Raw genomic sequence first — 19688 nt, forward strand, 5'->3', positions numbered from 1 at the left:
AGACCAGTTATTTGGCCTTTGGAACGCTCGGTCTCAGTATTTTCTCCCCACATGTGAATTTAGTGGACTAGACCAAATCATTTGTAATATCTCTCTGTGACCCTTTTGTATCTGAGGGATAAGTCTGCAGGTATTTCAGCTCCATGAGAGCAGAGCTACACTGATAGTTCAATGAAGGGCAGATATTATCCGATGGAAGGAGCTGCAGCCTAAGGCACTAGAGCCAGGGCCTGGCAGTGACCATGAGCACCCTGCCCACATGGACAAGAGTCTCATTTCTTTTATACTTTCAGGGTCCTACAGGATCGTAACTGTACTAGATCTAACCCTAAAGACCAGAGATCAAAACTCTAAAGGTAAATACGTAGGAGAGCCACAACCGATTAACTGACGGGACTCATGTTTCCATTTCCTCTCTGTAGCTCAGTCCCAGGAACCCGGCAGGCCAAGAAGTAAATTATGGCATCAGGATGGAATCCAGTACTCCTGTGGGCTATAAGACCACTAAGGCTATTTCTCCTCACAAGTCATAGATCTGCTGTAACATCCCTCCCGTCATAATTGGCCCCAGGTGATGGAGCCGCCAGTCCTAAGACCAGGTGCCCCCTGGCCTGTGAAGGCCAATCCTGGCATCAGTGAGGGAGTCCGGAGCCTGAAAAGGAGAGAGTGGTTCATTTCTAGATCACCTCTTTGCCTGTTTCTCAGGAGCCAGGATCCTCCAGTGAAGCCATGCGCCACTAGGGAGGACAGCAGGATGAATGACCACAGCCCAGCAATTTGACTTTTTCCTGGTGGTAGAATGGGTGCCTGCTGACCAACACAAGACCAAACAACCCCTGAGGCATGGTTAGGGCCCACACATTCTAAAAGGGAATCTTTCCCAGCAACATTGGGGTAGACCTGAGGAGAGAGGGATAGATTCTTACAGCAACTCTCAGAGTGTGTCCTGCCCACATTAGATTAGGATAGGCAAAAGTTGGTAGATGCGTAGACATATTCTGTAGTCTGTAAAGCACTCTTCTAAGGAAGGAGCTGTGATTATTAACTTTACTGCGTGTGCTACAACGGTTGACTACTGGAAGAGGGGAGGTATGAGGGAGGGGGAATGCAGAGCAGAGTGTCTCTGCTGCTACCCCTGCCTGCTTCCCCCACCCCCAGCTACTCCTGAACATTCTGTCTGCAGGGCTAATCAGGGTTGGATAAGATGAAGCCAGTTGCATGTGTGTGCATGGGGCGGGGCGGGGGGGGGGGGTGATAACTGACCTATCCATAAAGGTTTGGGTGGGCAAACCACATCCAGTGCTGCTCTCATGTTTTCCTTTGGCTTCCAGGACAGTCCTGTTTTGCAGCTTGCCTTAATGATCCCTTGGCCTGGTTTCTTCAGGTTGTTGCTAAAGGTGTCTTTCCGGTTTTTTTGGTAGGGGTTGTGAAGAGGTTCTTGTCGCATGCCGTGGCAGCAGGAGCAGCAGGGCTGACGCGTGCACCCTGGCTGCTGGCTCTTTCTATGATAATTGTGGTGGCTGAAGTGAGTTGGACCTCCAGGACTTGGGGGGATTTGTGTAACCACACATCTGTCGGCTTACCAGCTGGTCCTCTCCTCTGCCAGGGGCTGAGGGGGATGTTGCATGTGGCTGAACTATTTCTGTGATAGAAATTCTGGGATGGGAGCTGAGAGATGACGCATCAGAAGTGTGAGGAGTGTCTGAGGGACGTGATCCTCAGGAGACAGCCTGAAGGCTTCATTCTAAGGACTTCCCTTGGCAGGGAAACCTGAAGAGGCGAACTTGAGCCAGTGTAAAAAGAGGGAGCAACTGGCAGAAAGAAATTACCTCTCCTCCCACTCTGCACCCCCCAACCCCCCAGATTTAAGGGAGAAGCATTTCTAGAGGATGATGAATTCTCTTTCCCCACCCTGGGAGAGCCTTGTCTCTTTGCTGCCGGGAAGCTCCCAGAAGACAGAAGGGCATTGAGGAGGGAGCGCAGAGGCCCACAGTGCCTCTGCTTGCACACCCACCCGTTACTGCCAGCCTGTGATCTGAGCTCCTTGGACGGCAGCCCACTCCCTGCACACTATCCCCTGGGCAGCAGCGGACACCAAGAGCCTGTGCATAGGACGGAGCAGGGATGGGGGCCATGGCTGAAGTGAGGACCTGGGGCTTCTCCCGGCTCCAGTTTGGAGCCCTGATTTTCTCCTTGTCATTGGTGGGTGGGGTGAGCTTGAGCCAGTGTAAAAAGAGGGAGCAACATGAAACATATGTGTACAAACACCTAGAAGGCACAAGTAAAGGATTACTTCCTGACAGAAGGACACCCAGTCCCAGAGCCACATTTTAAGGTCAAATATGAAAAGGCCATGAGGAGGGTCACATAAGCATTTGGTACTTACGGATACATATGCTGTCAGGCAGATGACCAGGGAGGCAGTGATAGCATAAGGGATGGATGTGTTGGGATTCTTGGCTTCCTCTCCAGTGGTGGCGATGATGTCAAAGCCAATGAACGCATAGAAACATGTGGCTGCTCCTTGCAGCACCTGTAGGGATGAAGACATTTATCAGACTCAAAGTGTCAGGGCAGCACCAGGGCCTGACGTGGTCCCCAGAGTTGCCTGGTGCCCGGCAAACAGTACTGAGTGGTAGAAGGAGTAATGTGGTAGAACTTGTGCTCAACGCTTGAGTTCTGATCTCTACTTTCTAGCTGTGTGACACTGGGAAATTCCCCCATGTGTAACATGAAGATAAGAAGGCTTATATCCAAATAAAAACGAGGTCATTCAACACATTCAAATAATTTTTGGAAGTAAGTGGGGTTACAAATAAATCAGTAAGTTGGCTATCCCTATGTCTTGGGGAACTCATTAACTTCTTTGTGCTCTGTTTTCATTCAGTGGCTCTCAATCACAACCAGGGTCCGTATGACTGCCCTTAGGAGATGTTTGGAAATGTAGGGAGGTACCTGTGACCGACAGAGACATGGGGCGGGCGCTTCTGGCATTTAGTGTAGGGGCGCAGATGCTTTTCCTTTTCTCCATATTCGGTTTATAAATGATGAAATTCTAAACACGTGCCAGGCAGACACCTGTCCCTAAATTTTCACTCTTACCTTTCCTACTGACTTCTCAATAGGTAAAAGACGAAAACCTGGAACCCACAAGGAACATCACAAAATAGAAGATTGTGTCAAACTTTCAAAAGCAACCTTTGCTCATCTGTAAAATGAGTTGGTCTCTTCTACAGTCTCTCCTGTCAGGACTTTAATGCTTCAGTTCTCTAACTGGAAGTTCTTATTCTGGGGTCCATGCAATTCGCATGGGGGAGGGTCTGAGAATTTTTCAGAGAAAATAATACATCTTTCTTTTCACTACCCTTCAACTGAATGTTATCATTTCTTTCAATTATGAGTGTAGGTGACTAACAGTACCTGTGACTTTGTCACCAATAGCAATCAGCTGTTTTCCCATCATATTAGTTGTTGCAGAGATCTTGAAATACCACTTGTGCTCATTGTGACTTCCAATTTATGTCAGTTATTAGACATAGATATTAATATTTAAAGCACTGATAACAAAGCACATTGTTATATCACAATTTAAAAATATTTTTATAACTATATTTCAATATACAGTTGACCCTTGAACAACATGGGGGTTAGGGGTGCCAACCACAGCACAGCTGAAAATTTGAGTATAACTTATACTGGCCCTCTGTATCTGTGGTTCCCCCATGTACTCGGTTCCTTCATATCTGTGGTTCTGTATCTGCAGATTCAACCAACCACTGACCAGTGTAGTACTGTAGTATTTACTTTTGAAAAAAAATCCACCTAAGTGGAACCGCTTGGTTCAAACTCGTGTTGTTCATAGGTTAACTGTAATTGATTTCTTTCGAACTCCTATGTAATTAGGTTATTCATTTATAAACACAATTTATACATAGTATAAACATAATTCAAAAGGGGTCCATCGGCTTCACCAGACTGCCAAGGAGTCTACTGCACACAAAAAAATCTAAGAACTCCTGATCTATTCTAATAGAAAGAACTTCTCAAACAAGCAGTTGTCACCAGAGGGGTACTTTCTGGGAGAGGAGATAACTCCCAATTTCACACCAGCGAAGTCCTCCATTTGAGGACGTGGAAAGTGTCTTTGGCATCCAGACAAGAAGGTCAAACAGATCTCACCTCATCGTATGTGGAGGTTCACAGGTTTGGAAACGTGCTTGTTTTCATTTGTCTAACAAATGTCTCTGGTGTTCAGGGATGAATGATTACTGGGACTGTAGGCTCGCTAAGCTGCTCCAATCAAGGAAAGCCTTGCTTTAAGACAGCTTCCAGAAAACAGTCCTGTCTTCTCTTCCTTTAACATCTTTCTTCCCGTACACACACACACACACACACACACACACACGCACACGCACACGCGCGCGCACACACACACACACACACACACCCCTCTTGTAAATCATACAGTGACCTTCTCTGACAATCAGTCTAAAGATGCATTGCTCCCGATTAGGATGTCCCACGGCTACGGTGCTATGCCCACTTGGTGTGATCAGTGCTGGATGGAAAGGTCATAGATACTGCAAGAGCTCCCTGCTGAGGATAGGTGGGTAGGAAGGTCCTAAATAAGAACTATAGGGCCAATCTACCCTGGAAAAAGGTGAGAGGTCTGTAAACCATGCCATATGAAGATTAACTGAGGACCAGGGGATGTCTAACTGAAAAAGAAGACTCAGTGGAAGATACCTCCAGACAGAATTGGAGGGACACCTTCCAATTTTGAAGGCTTCAGAGGGAATCACAGAGCCATGCAAATGGGTGGCATAGGACTTGGTTAGGAGTGCAGATTCTGTAGACTGTCAGACCTAGGTTGGTTCTGCCAGGTACTAGCTTGGTGACCTAGAACAAGTTCCTAACCCCTTGGGGTCTCATTTTCTTTATCACTTAAATGGAAATAAAGCTCGTTGGATTGTTCCAGGGATTAAATGAGATAATACAGTCAACCACAGTCATAGAATACAATAGGTACTTAATAAATATTCCTCTTATCAGTAGTATTTTTATTACTTTTATAAGTTTTTCTAGAACAGATGAAACCAAGGGCACAAATTCCTCCTCCTCTTCCTCGTCCTCCTTATTTTTTCTTTTAGAACTTGACACATTTTATTAACTGCTCCCAAGAACCAGGAACTGTGCTTGGTGATGTGGATGCAGTTATGTGCAAAAAGCACTCTGAGCTTGACTTCCTGGGGCTTGGAGTCTAGAGGACACTGCACGACCCAAAATGCTACCTTGACTGTGGTAGCAAACTGAACAAGATTAATAAATATCTATATTGTTTGTAAAACACAGATGCTACTATTTCCCAGATGAATGAAAGAATGGATGGCAATTACTGATAATGATTAGATACCAGAAAATTAACTATGATCAAGTTGGGAAGAGAGAGAATAAGTTTGCAAAGAGAATATCTGTTAGCCTGAACTTGCATGTGTAGAACTAGAAAGAAATTATGGTTGAAGAAAGACTAAACAGATCAAAGGTAGGACATCTGGAGGTTCTACTGCGATAGGCAGGACACGGAATTTAACTCAGATGGTTCAAATGAATGATTTCAGTGAAGGCACTCTAGGGGTCAGGGCTGGGAAGAAGGGAGGAAGAAATACCCTGGCCTTGTTCTCTTCTCACCTTCTGATCTGATGATACCTCCCATTGGCTAAACCCAACAGGAAGCAACCAGCAGGGGGTCTTCTGGAGCACAGAACAGAGCATGAGGGGTAGAGAATGGATCTGGGGACTGTGGGCAAATAGGGAAAAATCAGCGCACCTGCCAAGATCAAACAGACTCTGGCCTAACAAGATATAGATTAAATAAACAGATTATGTAAGAAAAGATAACACAATTAGCAAATAGGGTCACCTTTTTACCTGAGTTAGTTTGAATAAGTTCTTCTTCCTTGTAAGCAAATAATTTCTGGTAAATACAAAAGAACCACGAAATGAAACTGTGTATGGGTGTGTCTCTACCCAAATACCCACTAAAACTGCTTTCCACTTCACTCTACCCAGATCTCAGATCCGGCCTCTGTATTTACGATTAGGATACACTTCCATGCATGAAAGAATGTGTGTGGTACCTAGGGGTGAGCATCTGTGAATTAAATTGGTGGGTGAAGTGTGTGTGTGTGTGTGTGTGTGTGTGTGTGTGTTTCTGGGTTCATCTGTACTTTATCCTAACTTTCCTTTAATGTTTTATATAAATAAAAAAAACCAATATTGATTTTTATTTGATGACATTAATGGAAATTGTCTTCCAAAGTCCACCTGGTGTAGCTGCTCAGCCAGGCGATCCAGATGGCTCCTTCCCTCTACAGAGGTTTGTGGGGAAACAGCACGTCCCTCAGTTGCTGGCGGGCCGCTGCTTAATTAGTTGACAAAAGAATGTCATTGCTGGCCTGCTACTCAGCGTCTGGGATCCCTAAACGCTGGCCCTCGTGCCTTGCTGATATTTGAGAGGCATTAGGATGCGGCAGCTCTCTGTATTCTGCCTTGGTGTGTCTGCCAGATGTGCCTAGGAGATAATTAGGCACATTTTTATAATTCACTCTCAAGGTCACAAGACAAAACTCCAACTTTAACAGCATTTCCTTCCACCCTCATGCTCCAGATCTATTAGCAGCCTGTCCACAGCGACAGTGGAATGTGCTAATACGTTCCAACAAGTGGATTCAGATGTGGAGACATGGGAAACAGGTTTTCCTTTGTTTGGAGGCTGTCAGCATTCCCCACAAATACTTGCTCTGAACCATTTTCCTGGGAGCTATTTGTGCTGGTAGAGTGTCTTATTTGGTTAAAGAGAAACCATAAGATAGCATCGAGAACAAATAACATATAGCGAATACGCATCCAACAATGTTCAAGAGCTGAGGAATTGCAGATGGAAGCAGGGGTTCAGCTGAGGGCCAGCAGTTACTTGATATAGGGAAAAAAAGTGTTTGTTGTTCTTAAGCTCTTCAAGACCAAAGAAGCATTTGACCCAGAACCTGTAAGTGAGTAAACCATTCCTTATGCTATTTTCTTTGGAAGGAAGTGGTTGGAGCAGGGAAAGAGTAGGCTTCTGAGGGGTCTATGGCCAGAGGATGGATTGCTCTTTAACTCTTTCAGAGTCCTTGAAAATTGTTTCAAGTCATGTAATGGTATCCTTATAAACCACTCTGTCCACAGTGGTTTCCTCCATCCCGTCCTACCTAAAAGGATTGAAGAAGAAAGTGGACTGGAACTCTGCACTAGTTCCTTTGTCGGGGTGGGTCAGAATTTCCTTAAGGAGTGAAGAAGTTCATGAAGCTGCCAAGTAGGCAACTCGATTTTGTTGACAATTGTCAGATGACAGTAGGGAGTGTGTTTATTCACTTGGTGGATGACATTCTCATGAGAAGGTGTCAGATCTTAAAAAATAGCCTCCATATTCAGACTGGCCTTGCTGGACTGGAAAAGCAACCTGAAACCAAAGTCAAGAAAGAACAGGTCTAGGCAGTCGGCTGTGGAGGAAATGTACAACGCAGAAATCCAAGGCCAGGCAGACAGCAGAGAGGATGAGTCAGCATCATCTTCACACTGGGCTGTCCTTTGTGCTCAGATGATGTTTTTAGGCACAGCCACTAGGACATACATTTGAATTTCTTGCAGGGAATATGGATTTGCAGTGAAAAATCCAAAATCCCAGCCAAGCTTTTTTGGTGACCAATGACAAGCCTACTCCAGGTAGACGTTTGGGTTGGAGTGAGGTCAGTGGCCAAAGGTGCCAAAAAGGACAGTTGGTTTGATGCGTGCAAACCTGGGCGTAATGGAGTAAATAAGGGCTTTGGCTCATCTAGGACTGGGATTGAATTTCAGCTCTATAACAGTCTAGATCTGTGATCTTAACTTTTCTAAACTTCAGTTATTTTGATGTAAACGTGGAGATCGTTGTACTTATCTTGCAAGGCTGTGGTGAAGATTAAACGAAAAGTGTGTATGAAAGAGTATGTCATAAGGAAAAAATGGTTAGGGATGGCATCCTTCCTTTCTTTTTTATGCCTTGATTTCCGATTTTCTTTTCTTGCTGTAGAAGCTAGTGAGACCTGGGATTGGGTAAATGGGAAGCCCCTAAGCCTAGCTTGCTTAGCTCCTTCCGTGATGAGGCAGCTCCTGACTGAGGAAGGATGTGGAGCCCCTGAGCAGGGAGAGGAGATGCCCCCAAAGAGAATAAAGACCCCAGAACAAAGCACAAAAGGAAGAGCTAAGAGACTGGTTCATCTTCTTCAGCATGGGCAAAGGGTATTTACACAGAAGATATTGACTATTTCCAGTCTTCACATGGGGCCTAGACTACAGTGTGTGCCGTTTAGATAAGTTCTTAGGGAGATTTTGAAAATTAAACATGATCTGAGTAATTAAGAAGAGTTTTCAAATTGCTTTGATATGATGTCTTAGTAAAAATGCACATTTGGCCTGGGCCGGCTTAACTATACCCCCATCTTAATACTCCTTCTAGCTCCAAGACCCCAAGACTTTGTGAAGGCTTAAAGAAAATGAAAATGTGACATGTCAGATTAATTACATTCTTACTTTTTTTTAAAAGACGGCTCAGAAGGGAGGGGTCATCATACATAAGGCACTCAGTGCAGTGGAAGGGACTTTGGAGCCACACACCTGGGTGGGAATTTCAGTCCTGGCACCGACTAGCTAAATGACTTTAGGCAAGTTACCCAGCTTCTCTGAGCCTTGAATTCTCTATTTGTAAGTTGGGGATAGCAGCACCTGCTTTAAAGTTTTGTTTTAAGAGTGAGATAATATTCATCGAGCAGAATGCTGGGCACCCAGCAGGTAGTGGGTAAATTCTAACTCCATCCTCCTGTCATGATCGCTGTTGCTAACCACACAATGTGCACATAAAAACATCTAAGATTTTATTCTTTTTTTGCAAACATTTGGTTGTCATTAGTTTTACCACTTGATAGATGAGAAAACCTGAAAGCACAGAAGTTAACTGTTGGCCGAAGTCTTGTAGTAGGTCCATGACCCAGTAATTTCTTACATTGTTAAGAAAATGGTGAGAACATTTTCATGTGCTATGATGAAAATGCAGTTGAGTTCTGGGAAAACATTCTTCTTTTTCATTATTACAATTTGTTGTTTTCTTATTTGATAGGAAGGGAACGATTTGTATCATAAGAAAATATAGGCTTGGGAATCCAGAATGGGGTTAACAGTGTTTCTTTGTCTCTTCTTCTGGTTTTAACCAGTTTTAGGATTTATTCACTTCAAGAGGGAGGGATGAACTCTGCAGAATTCTTACTGATAAGCAGAAGACTAGAAATCTGGCTTAAATTGCTTCCTTGCTTGTTTCTCTGCATTGAACAGCATGGCATGGTTTAGAATACACAGAAGTTATTTTGAGTGTTCTCCAAGAGCTATTTCTGGTCCCTGGACCTCTTGGAGGAAAACCAGTGTAAGCAAAATCTACAAAAGCAAAACTGGTGGAATCCTGGACTTGCTTCTGTCACTGATTCTGGGTGGGTGTGCCTCTCCCAGCCTCAGTTTATTTACCTGTTAAGTGAGGGGATGGGACCAGGTGACCTCTGTGATCCCTTCTAACTCGAAATTCTCTGATTTATATTCTACTATTTGAAAAAAAGAAGAGTGAGCTGGTGAATTTTACCAATAAATCCATAAAGTAAGCATTTTTAGTTGTGCTAGAGAAAGAATCCAGGTGCGACTTAGAACTAGTACTTCTCAGTATAAAGAATTTGCCACTCGGACCTTCCCATCTTTCTTTAGCATAAACCACACCATCAGGTCACAGGGATGAGATCTGAAAATGTGCTTTTGGTCCAGCGCACTCTCTTGTCAACCCACAGACCACACCAGGTGGGCTTCTCTGCTCTCAGACCTCAGCAGAACTCTCCACCTTGGGTCAAATGTTGGGATTAGATTTGAAAACTGTTCTTTTCTTTTTCCATACCCAGGCAACACTCATGCTTTCCTCACCTGCCCACTCTCCTGGCCTCCTTTACTGCCTTGTGTATTTACGGACTGTCTGAATAGACTGTAGAGAGATTCTGTAGGACTGAGCTGTTCATGTACAGGTTATGGAGTCAGACAGTCCTGGCTTTGGGTCCTGACTTGGGCACTTACACTGTGTGCGTAATAGCAAGTCATTTGACCTCTCTGAGTGTGAGTTTTTTTCATCTGTAAGACCAGAATGTAAATATCCTCCTTGCAAGGTTATTAGGAAGGTTAAATGAGATATTATATGCAGAGCATTTAGCGTAATATTAGGTATATTGCAAGTGACCAAAACTTCAAGTCTATTATTGTTTTCCACATAAAATAGGATCTCAAATGTTTGTGAAACAAATAAATAAAAAAGAACCTCTTCTTCAGAGCATTCCAATTAAATTCAGATAAAAGGTGATGAAAAGAGTGCCATGAAGGTTATGAGACAAGCAGCATTTTCTTGAAAGTATGTCTCAGACTGTCACAGGGTGGAAGGCAGAGCGTGCAACAGGTACACTGGGATTTAGGAATGAACTCACCCCTGACCAGCCGTGGGGCAAGAACTGGCCCTCAGACCAGTATTTCCCATTGATGAAGAAGCAGCCTGCAATCATGATGAACACCCACACTGCCAGGTTCAGCACATTGAGTACGTTGTTGAAGCCCACAGAATTCTTCACCCCCAGTGCGACAATGATGGTGACGATGACTGCGATCACCAAAGCCAGAAGGTCCGGGTATGATTGTTTTCCTTTCCCTAGAGTGGAAAGACATGAGCTAATATTGTCCAGGGAGAAAAAATCCCAGGCCTACCCCGGTGCATCTGCACTCAGCTCAGAGAAAGGTGGTCAGTTTGTTACGGAGGGAGAAGGAACTGTGTGTGTGTGTGTGTGTGTTTGTGTGTGTGTGTTCACGTCCACTGTGGTCCACAGGTGTCTATTTGCAAATGGGAAGGTTTTGGTATATAGGTGAGGCGGCCTAATATCCTGGACCAAAAATTGGGACACATGATACGACAATTACAGCAGTGCCTATGGAACCATCGCATGAAACATCCAAAGTCAGGACTGTCCCAGGACATTCAGATGTATATATGGATCTGACATGTTATTTGAACTGTTTTATCTTCATTGTTGTTTAGTTTATAGTCCATAAATTTCTCTTTGTTAGCAAATTTAGAAATACGTGTCTTTGAAAATTATTGGAAGAAGGGTGTTCTTTCCATTTGAGTGAATGTGGTTGCGGAGAAGATGGCCGGGGAACATGCCCCGCCTTTTTTGGTCTTGTCTGTTGGCCAGTGGACTCCTGCCCTCTATAGAATGGAGACGGCACTGCCTCCGCAGTCACACTCCTGGATTTCAGCTGAACTCTTGCCTGTGACCAGCTGTGTGGCCTTGGGCAAGTGCCTCCTTTCTCCGGACCTCATCTGTAAAGTGAAAGGGCGGGCTACCTGATTTTGGAGGACACTTTCAGACCTAAGATTCTATGAAATCATTATACCGAGAAAATGTGGTCTTGATATTTTTTATCTTCTCATGGTATCTAGGTGCTCAGCATTTTGGTCAGTTCTTCTGAGATAGGGGCACCAAAGTCAAATGACTTGCATGCAGCCCCTGAATTAGTCCCTGGAAGTTCTGGGGCAAGACCCCAAAGCCTCCTCAACTACTGTTTAGCTTCCCTTGAATGTAAAGGGATAGTCAGACATCAGGATGGAAAGTGGGTTGTAAGTGAGGCTCAGAGCCTGAAGTGTCAAGGTGTTTGTTACATGAGCTTCTGATTATTTAGTATTCACTCATTTCGGTTACTCATCCATTCTGTTTCTTTTAGAAATATATTTTCTTATTTAAAAATTAATGCCTGCTTTTTTATGAAAAATTTTTAAAATGTTCTAAGGAAACCACTGGAGAAGTTCCTTATAGTTCTTTTTCCTGTATTAGTTTTATTTTTATATAGTTATTAACATGATGCACGTCCAGTTTGTATCCTTTGTCATACAGCATCGCATCAAAAACATACTCCATGCTATTACAGCAGTCTTCCTGGTCTTCCTTTTAATTGCTAGCTCTATAGTTTATAGATTACATAAACTAGCTGCCCTAGTTTATGTAATCACTGTAGAATGTTTAAGTTGTTTCTAATGTTTTGTTATTATAAATAAGGCTGTGATGAACATCTTTTCATATAAAGCTTTTATGGAAACTAGAATAATTTCCTTAGGATAGATTCAGAGGGGGAATTACTTGGCAAAAGATGTATTAAGGCCCTGGATACATTTTGCCAAATTGCATCCTGAAAGAGGAACCCATTTATTTGGCTCAGCAAGTTTGCATGTTGGGGTTAGAGTCTGTGGCAGTCTCACCCAGGCCGTTGAGGGTCCCCACGCTGTCCGCCATCCGGCGGCTGACCGTGTGGTTGGCCAGTGAGTCAAACATGCTGCTCAGAGCGCTGGCGCCGGCCGCGGTGCCAATCAGGTACTCCAGGATCAGGTTCCAGCCGATGAAAAACGCCACAAACTCCCCGACGGTGACATAGCTGTAGGTGTAGGCCGACCCGGTGGTCTTGGGGACGCGGACTCCAAACTCTGCATAGCAGACACCTGCATGGGACACACACATGGATGATGGATTTCAGAAGATGAGCTAAACTTCTGGTGGTTAACCATCTTGGGTAGAGAATACTGGAAATCTCTGGGACCTTAGAACAAATAGGCGAAGTTTTATATAAATGAATCAATTCAAAGTTCTAATGTGTTCCAGCTTCACTTCTGGAAAACTTTTTAACCTGAATGAATGCCAGAACTAATTCTAAGGAACTGTTAGAAGCTGATCCTTTTCATTAGGAAAACTCCCGGTTATTGTATGTGTCTCTGTCATTGTTCCTTAGGTGTCAGGATATCCCGAGTGAACATGGATCTAACTCATTATGACCCCACAATTGATGGCAGCAGGGTTAGGTTATACTAGCCTTCTTCTCTTTCATTTTTACCTGTTACAAAAGGTGTTCCTCATTTGAGAGTGATGCCTCAAGCGACCCTCGAAAATCCTGTACTATACTGGCGGGTGGGTGGGTAATAACAATGCAAATATAAATAACTGACTAGTTATTAACTAGGAAATTTAGCGCATACAAAAGATAATTTAATGAACACTTTTAGAGTGCCTACTGTGTGCTTGGGAAGGTGCCAAGTGCTGGGACTAAAAAAAGACAAGTAAGGCAGGGCCCTGCCTTCAAGGGGAGCTATACCAGGAAATCAGCTCACATCGTAGGCTGTATAAGCTCAATAATCCAGAGACGTACAGGAACAAGGGGAGCAGAGATACATGTGCCTCAGCTGTTCTTGAGGTATACGGAGGAATTAACTGCACTCAGAAGGTGGAACATGAGGCAAAGACATGGTGGGGAGAGACAGTACGAAGCTTTGGGTGGAGTGGGATGTGCCTGGGGGGACTGGGAGGGTCCGAGGCTGGAGAGGCAAGCAGAAGTCATGTGTTTTCCAAAGTGGGTCAGGGCCGCCTTCCACCAGAGTCATCTGTTGAATTGTAGTTTCGGGAGATGGAGACCAGGAATCTGCATTTTAACAAGCTCCCCACTTACATTTGAGAAACACTGGTATATTGCCTCATTTTTTTGTTTTATAGAATTAGAGATCAAATTAGAAAGAGACAGGGAATACACCAAACTTCTGGAAGTTGGGAGAATATTCTACACTGTACTAGGAATTCTGGATTTGGGGCCAATGGGTGGGGTACCAAGTGGAAGGACAGACATAAGACAGCTTGGAGGAAACACACCAGGAATGGGATATAGGAGGAGGTAGAAGGGAACTCAAAGTAAACTTTACTTTCAGTCCCAAATTTGTTAAGAGCCAACCTTGAGGTTCTCTCATCACAAATCAGGGAAAAGTTGTTCACTCTTTTGTGACTAAAGAGAACAAGTTTCTTCTTCTTTTTTTTTTTTTGACGGCACGCGGGCCTCTCACTGCTGTGGCCTCTCCCGTTGCAGAGCACAGGCTCCGGACGCACAGGCTCAGCGGCCATGGCTTACGGGCCCAGCCGGTGCGTGGCATGTGGGATCTTCCCGGACCGGGGCACAAACCCATGTCCCCTGCATCGGCAGGCGGACTCTCAACCACTGCGCCACCAGGGAAGCCCTCTTCTCCTTTTGAAGGGAGTAAAATCAATGCAAGGAAGCAAAAAGAGAGATGTCAAAAACATGGACACAATGAATGATTAAATGTGATGCACTGTCTCTTTTCCTTCCACTCAGTGGCATCAGTGTCAGGGCGTCCATGTGGAAGGAGCACTGGACCAGCTGGGCTGCCCTCTTGTCTTGACTCTACCTTGGACCTGTGTACCCCTGTACGTTGTTTCCTTCCTTGTAAAGTAAAGGAATTAGGCTGGGATGCTGTCTTAAGTGTCTTTCTACTCTGACAATCTAAGATTCTATTGTTATATGGAATTTTGCTACAAAATATATTGAACATAATTTTCTTTTACATTAGTTACTGTATTGTCCTGTATTATGGAGATGCTCTCAAGGCTAGCAAAGCTGTTTGTCCCTACCTTGAATGGCCTAGGCTGCTACTTATTTTGAGTTTCTATGTCATCCCCCTTCCCTCCACTTTGTAAAATAGTTTTCATCCACTTCCTGGAGGTCAGACTGTCAGTTGTTTCTTCTTGTTGCTGTCACAAGGCTTACATGGAGCAGTCTGACCTCCTCCTATTCTAAATTGCTGCCTCCAACACCTGATGTTTAAATTGTTAGGGTGAGTCTAAAATTAAGAGGAAGTGGTGTCAGAAGGAAGGCCTGGGGAACTCTATAAGGAAAGTATAGAGTGTGTAAGTGCTGAGTGTGAGACCTGGTGATATTTTCTTGGATGCTTGGCGGACTTGTGTAACTTAAGTGTTCTTTTCTCCTGAAGGGAGTTGAGTTTGCACATAGAGTAGGTTTCTTTTTAAGTGCAGTGTAAGGAAGGGCTTAGGAGGTAACTAAGTTATTCTCTGTAGTGCAGGATCCACATCTTTACCCAATAATTCTTTTTCTTATGTTTATTTATTTTTTTCTTATTAGTCATCCATTTTATACACATCAGTGTATACATGTCAATCCCAATCTCCCATTCAGCACACCCCCCCACCCCCCCACCCCCGCCACATTCCCCCCTTGGTGTCCATACGTTTGTTCTCTACATCTCTGTGTCTATTTCTGCCCTGCAAACCGGTTCATCTGTACCATTTTCTAGGTTCCACATATATGCGTTAATATACGATATTTATTTTTCTCTTTCTCACTTACTTCACTCTGTATGACAGTCTCTAGATCCATCCACATCTCTACAAATGACCCAATTTTGTTCCTTTTTATGGCTGAGTAATATTCCATTGTATATATGTAGCACATCTTCTTTATCCATTCGTCTGTCGATGGGCATTTAGGTTGCTTCCACGACCTGGCTATTGTAAATAGTGCTGCAATGAACATTGGGGTGCATATGTCTTTTTGAATTATGGTTTTCTCTGGGTATATGCCCAGTAGTGGGATTGCTGGGTCATATGGTAATTCTATTTTGAGTTCTTTAAGGAACCTCCATGCTGTTCTCCATAGTGGCTGTATCAATTTACATTCCCACCAACAGTGCAAGAGGGTTCCCTTTTCTCCACACCCTCTCCAGCATTTGTTGTTTGTAGATTTTCCGATGATGCCCATTCTAACTCGTGTGAGGTGATACCTCATTGTAGTTTTGATTTGCATTCCTCTAATAATTAATTAGTGATGTTTAGCAGCTTTTCATGTGCCTCTTGGCCATCTGTATGTCTTCTTTGGAGACATGTCTGTTTAGGTCTTCTGCCCATTTTTGGATTGGGTTGTTTGCTTTTTTAATATTGAGCTGCATGAGCTGTTTATATATTTTGGAGATTAATTCTTTGTCCATTGATTCGTTTGCAAATATTTTCTCCCATTCTGAGGGTTGTCTTTTCGTCTTGTTTGCAGTTTCCTTTGCTTTGCAAAAGCTTTTAAATTTCATTAGGTCCCATTTGTTTATTTTTGTTTTTATTTCCATTACTCTAGGAGGTGGATCAAAAAATATCTTGCTGTGATTTATGTCAAAGGGTGTTCTTCCTATGTCTTCCTCTAATAGTTTTATAGTGCCCAGTCTTACATTTAGGTCTCTAATCCATTTTGAGTTTATTTTTGTGTATGGTGTTAGGGAGTGTTCTAATTTCATTCTTTTACATGTAGCCCTCCAGTTTTCCCAGCACAACTTATTGAAGAGACTGTCTTTTCTCCATTGTATATCCTTGCCTCCTTTGTCATAGATTAGTTGACCATAGGTGCATGGGTTTATCTCTGGGCTTTCTATCCTGTTCCATTGATCTATATTTCTGTTTTTGTGCCAGTACCATATTGTCTTGATTACTGTAGCTCTGTAGTATAGTCTGAAGTCAGGGAGTCTGATTCCTCCCGCTCCGTTTTTTTTCCCTCAAGACTGCTTTGGCTATTCGGGGTCTTTTGTGTCTCCATACAAATTTTAAGATTTTTTGTTCTAGTTCCATAAAAAATGCCACTGGTAATTTGATAGGTATTGCGTTGACTCTGTAGATTGCTTTGGGTAGTATAGTCAGTTCACAATATTGATTCTTCCAATCCAAAAACATGGTATATCTCTCCATTTGTTGGTATCATCTTTAATTTCTTTCACCAGTGTCCTATAGTTTTCTGCATACAGGTCTTTTGTCTCCCTAGGTAGGTTTATTCCTAGGTATTTTATTTTGGTTTCAGTGGTAAATGGGAGTGTTTCCTTGATTTCTCTTTCTGAGTTTTCATTGTTAGTGTATAGGAATGCAAGTGATTTCTGTGCATTAATTTCGTATCCTGCAACTTTACCATATTCATTGATTAGCTCTAGTAGTTTTCTGGTGACATCTTTAGGATTCTCTATGTATGGTATCATGTGATCTGCAAACAGTGCCAGTTTTACTTCTTCTTTTCCAATTTGTATTCCTTTTATTTCTTTTTCTTCTCTGATTGCTGTGGCTAGGACTTCCAAAACTATGTTGAATAACGGTGGTGAGAGTGAACAGCCTTGTCTTGTTCCTGATCTTAGAGGAAATGCTTTCAGTTTTTCACCATTGAGAATGATGTTTGCTGTGGGTTTGTTGTATATGGCCTTTATTATGTTGAAGTAGGTTCCTTCTATGCCCACTTTCTGGAGAGTGTTTATCATAAATCGGTGTTGAATTTTGTCGAAAGCTTTTTCTGCATCTATTGAGATCATATGGTTTTTATTCTTCAATTTGTTAATATGGTGTATCACATTGTTTGATTTGCGTATATTGAAGAATCCTTGCATCTCTGGGATAAATCCCACTTGATCATGGTGTATGATCCTTTTAATGTGTTGTTGGATTCTGTTTGATAGTAGTTTGTTGAGGATTTTTGCATCTATATTCATCAGTGATATTGGTCTGTAATTTTCTTTTTTTGTAGTATCTTTGTCTTGTTTTGGTATCAGGGTGATGGTGGCCTCATAGAATGAGTTTGGGAGTGTTCCTTACGCCGCAATTTTTTGGAAGAGTTTGAGAAGGATGGGTGTTAGCTCTTCTCTAAATGTTTGATAGAATTCACCTGTGAAGCCATCTGATCCTGGACTTTTGTTTGTTAGAAGATTTTCAATCACGGTTTCAATTTCATTACTTGTGATTGGTCTGTTCATATTTTCTGTTTCTTCCTGGTTCAGTCTTGGAAGGTTGTAGTTTTCTAAGAATTTGTCCATTTCTTCCAGGTTGTCCATTTTATTGGCATAGAGTTGCTTGTAGTAGTCTCTTAGGATGCTTTATATTTCTGTGGTGTCTGTTGTCACTTCTCCTTTTTCATTTCTAATTTTATTGATTTGAGTCCTCTCCCTCTTTTTCTTGACGAGTCTGGCTAATGGTTTATCAATTTTGTTTGTCTTCTCAAAGAACCAGCTTTTAGTTTTATTGTTCTTGCTATTGTTTTCTTTGTTTCTATTTCATTTATTTCTGCTGTGATCTTTATGATTTCTTTCCTTCTACTAACTTTGGGTTTTGTTTGTTCTTCTTTCTCTAGTTCCTTTAGGTGTAAGGTTAGATTGTTTATTTGAGATTTTTCTTGTTTCTTGAGGTAGACTTGTATAGCTATAAACTTCCCTCTTAGAACTGCTTTTGCTGCATGTCATAGGTTTTGGATCATCGTGTTTTCATTGTCATTTGTCTCTAGGTATTTTTTGATTTCTTCTCTGATTTCTTCAGTGATGTCTTGGTTATTTAGTAACGTGTTGTTTAGCCTCCACGTGCTTGCGTTTTTTACAGTTTTTTCCCTGTAATTGATTTCTAATCTCATAGCGTTTTGGTCAGAAAAGATGATTGATATGATTTCAATTTTCTTATATTTACTGTGGCTTGATTTGTGACCCAAGATGTGATCTGTTCTGGAGAATGTTCTGTGCGCACTTGAGAAGAAAGTGTAATCTGCTGTTTTGGATGGAATGTCCTATAAATAGCAGTTAAACCTATCTGGTCTATTGTGTCATTTAAAGCTTGTGTTTCCTTATTAATTTTCTCTCTGGATGATTTCCATTGGTGTAAGTGAGGTGTTAAAGTCCCCCACTATTATTGTGTTACTGTCGATTTCCTCTTTTATAGCTGTTAGCAGTTGCCTTCTGTATTGAGGTGCTCCTATGTTGGATGCATATATATTTATAATTGTTATATCTTCTTCCTGGATTGATCCCTTGATCATTACATAGTGTCCTTCCTTGTCTCTTGTAACATTCTTTATTTTAAAGTCTATTTTATTGGATAGGAGAATTGCTACTCCAGCTTTCTTTTGATTTCCATTTGCATGGAATATCTTTTTCCATCCCTTCACTTTCAGTCTGTATGTGTCCCTAGGTCTGAAATGGGTCTCTGTAGACAGCATATATATGGGTCTTGTTTTTGTATCCATCCAGCAAGCCTGTGTCTTTTGGTTGGAGCATTTAATCTCTTCACGTTTAAGGTAATTATCGATATGTATGTTCCTATTACCATTTTCTTAATTTGGGTTTTTTTTTTTTTTGTAGGTCCTTTTCTTCTCTTGTGTTTCCCACTTAGAGAAGTTCCTTTAGCATTGTTGTAGAGCTGGTTTGGTGGTGCTGAATTCTCTTAGCTTTTGCTTGTCTGTAAAGCTTTTGATTTCTCCATCAAATCTGAATGAGATCCTTGCTGGATAGAGTAATCTTGGTTGTAGGTTCTTCCCTTTCATCACTTTAAGCATATCATGTCAATCTCTTCTGGTTTGTAGAGCTTCTGCTGAGAAATCAGCTGTTAACCTTATGGGAGTTCCCTTGTATGTTATTTGTCGTTTTTCCCTTGCTGCTTTCAATAATTTTTCTTTGTCTTTAATTTTTGCCAGTTTGATTACTATGTGTCTCGACATGTTTCTCTTTGGGTTTATCCTGTATGGGACTCTCTGCGCTTCCTGGACTTGGGTGGCTATTTCCTTTCCCATGTTAGGGAAGTTTTTGACTATAATGTTTTCAAATATTTTCTCAGGTCCTTTCTCTCTCTCTTCTCCTTCTGGGACCCCTATAATGTGAATGTTGTTGTGTTTAATGTTGTCCCAGAGGTCTCTTAGGCTGTCTTCATTTC

General features: G+C 42.4%; 1 protein-coding gene across 1 annotated transcript in view; it reads right to left on the reverse strand.

Moving 5' to 3' along the window:
• SLC7A14 (solute carrier family 7 member 14) overlaps positions 1-19688 on the reverse strand; it is a 66587-nt gene that overhangs the window by 25899 nt on the left and 21000 nt on the right. The window contains exons 2-4 of the mRNA XM_033855466.2: positions 12398-12634; positions 10578-10795; positions 2387-2533 (exon numbers count right to left, since the gene is read on the reverse strand). Coding sequence (XP_033711357.1) covers positions 2387-2533; positions 10578-10795; positions 12398-12634 — 602 coding nt within the window. The remainder of the gene's footprint in view (positions 1-2386; positions 2534-10577; positions 10796-12397; positions 12635-19688) is intronic.

This window comes from Tursiops truncatus, chromosome 4, assembly GCF_011762595.2.
Source record: "Tursiops truncatus isolate mTurTru1 chromosome 4, mTurTru1.mat.Y, whole genome shotgun sequence".
Classification (NCBI taxonomy): Eukaryota; Metazoa; Chordata; class Mammalia; order Artiodactyla; family Delphinidae; genus Tursiops; species Tursiops truncatus.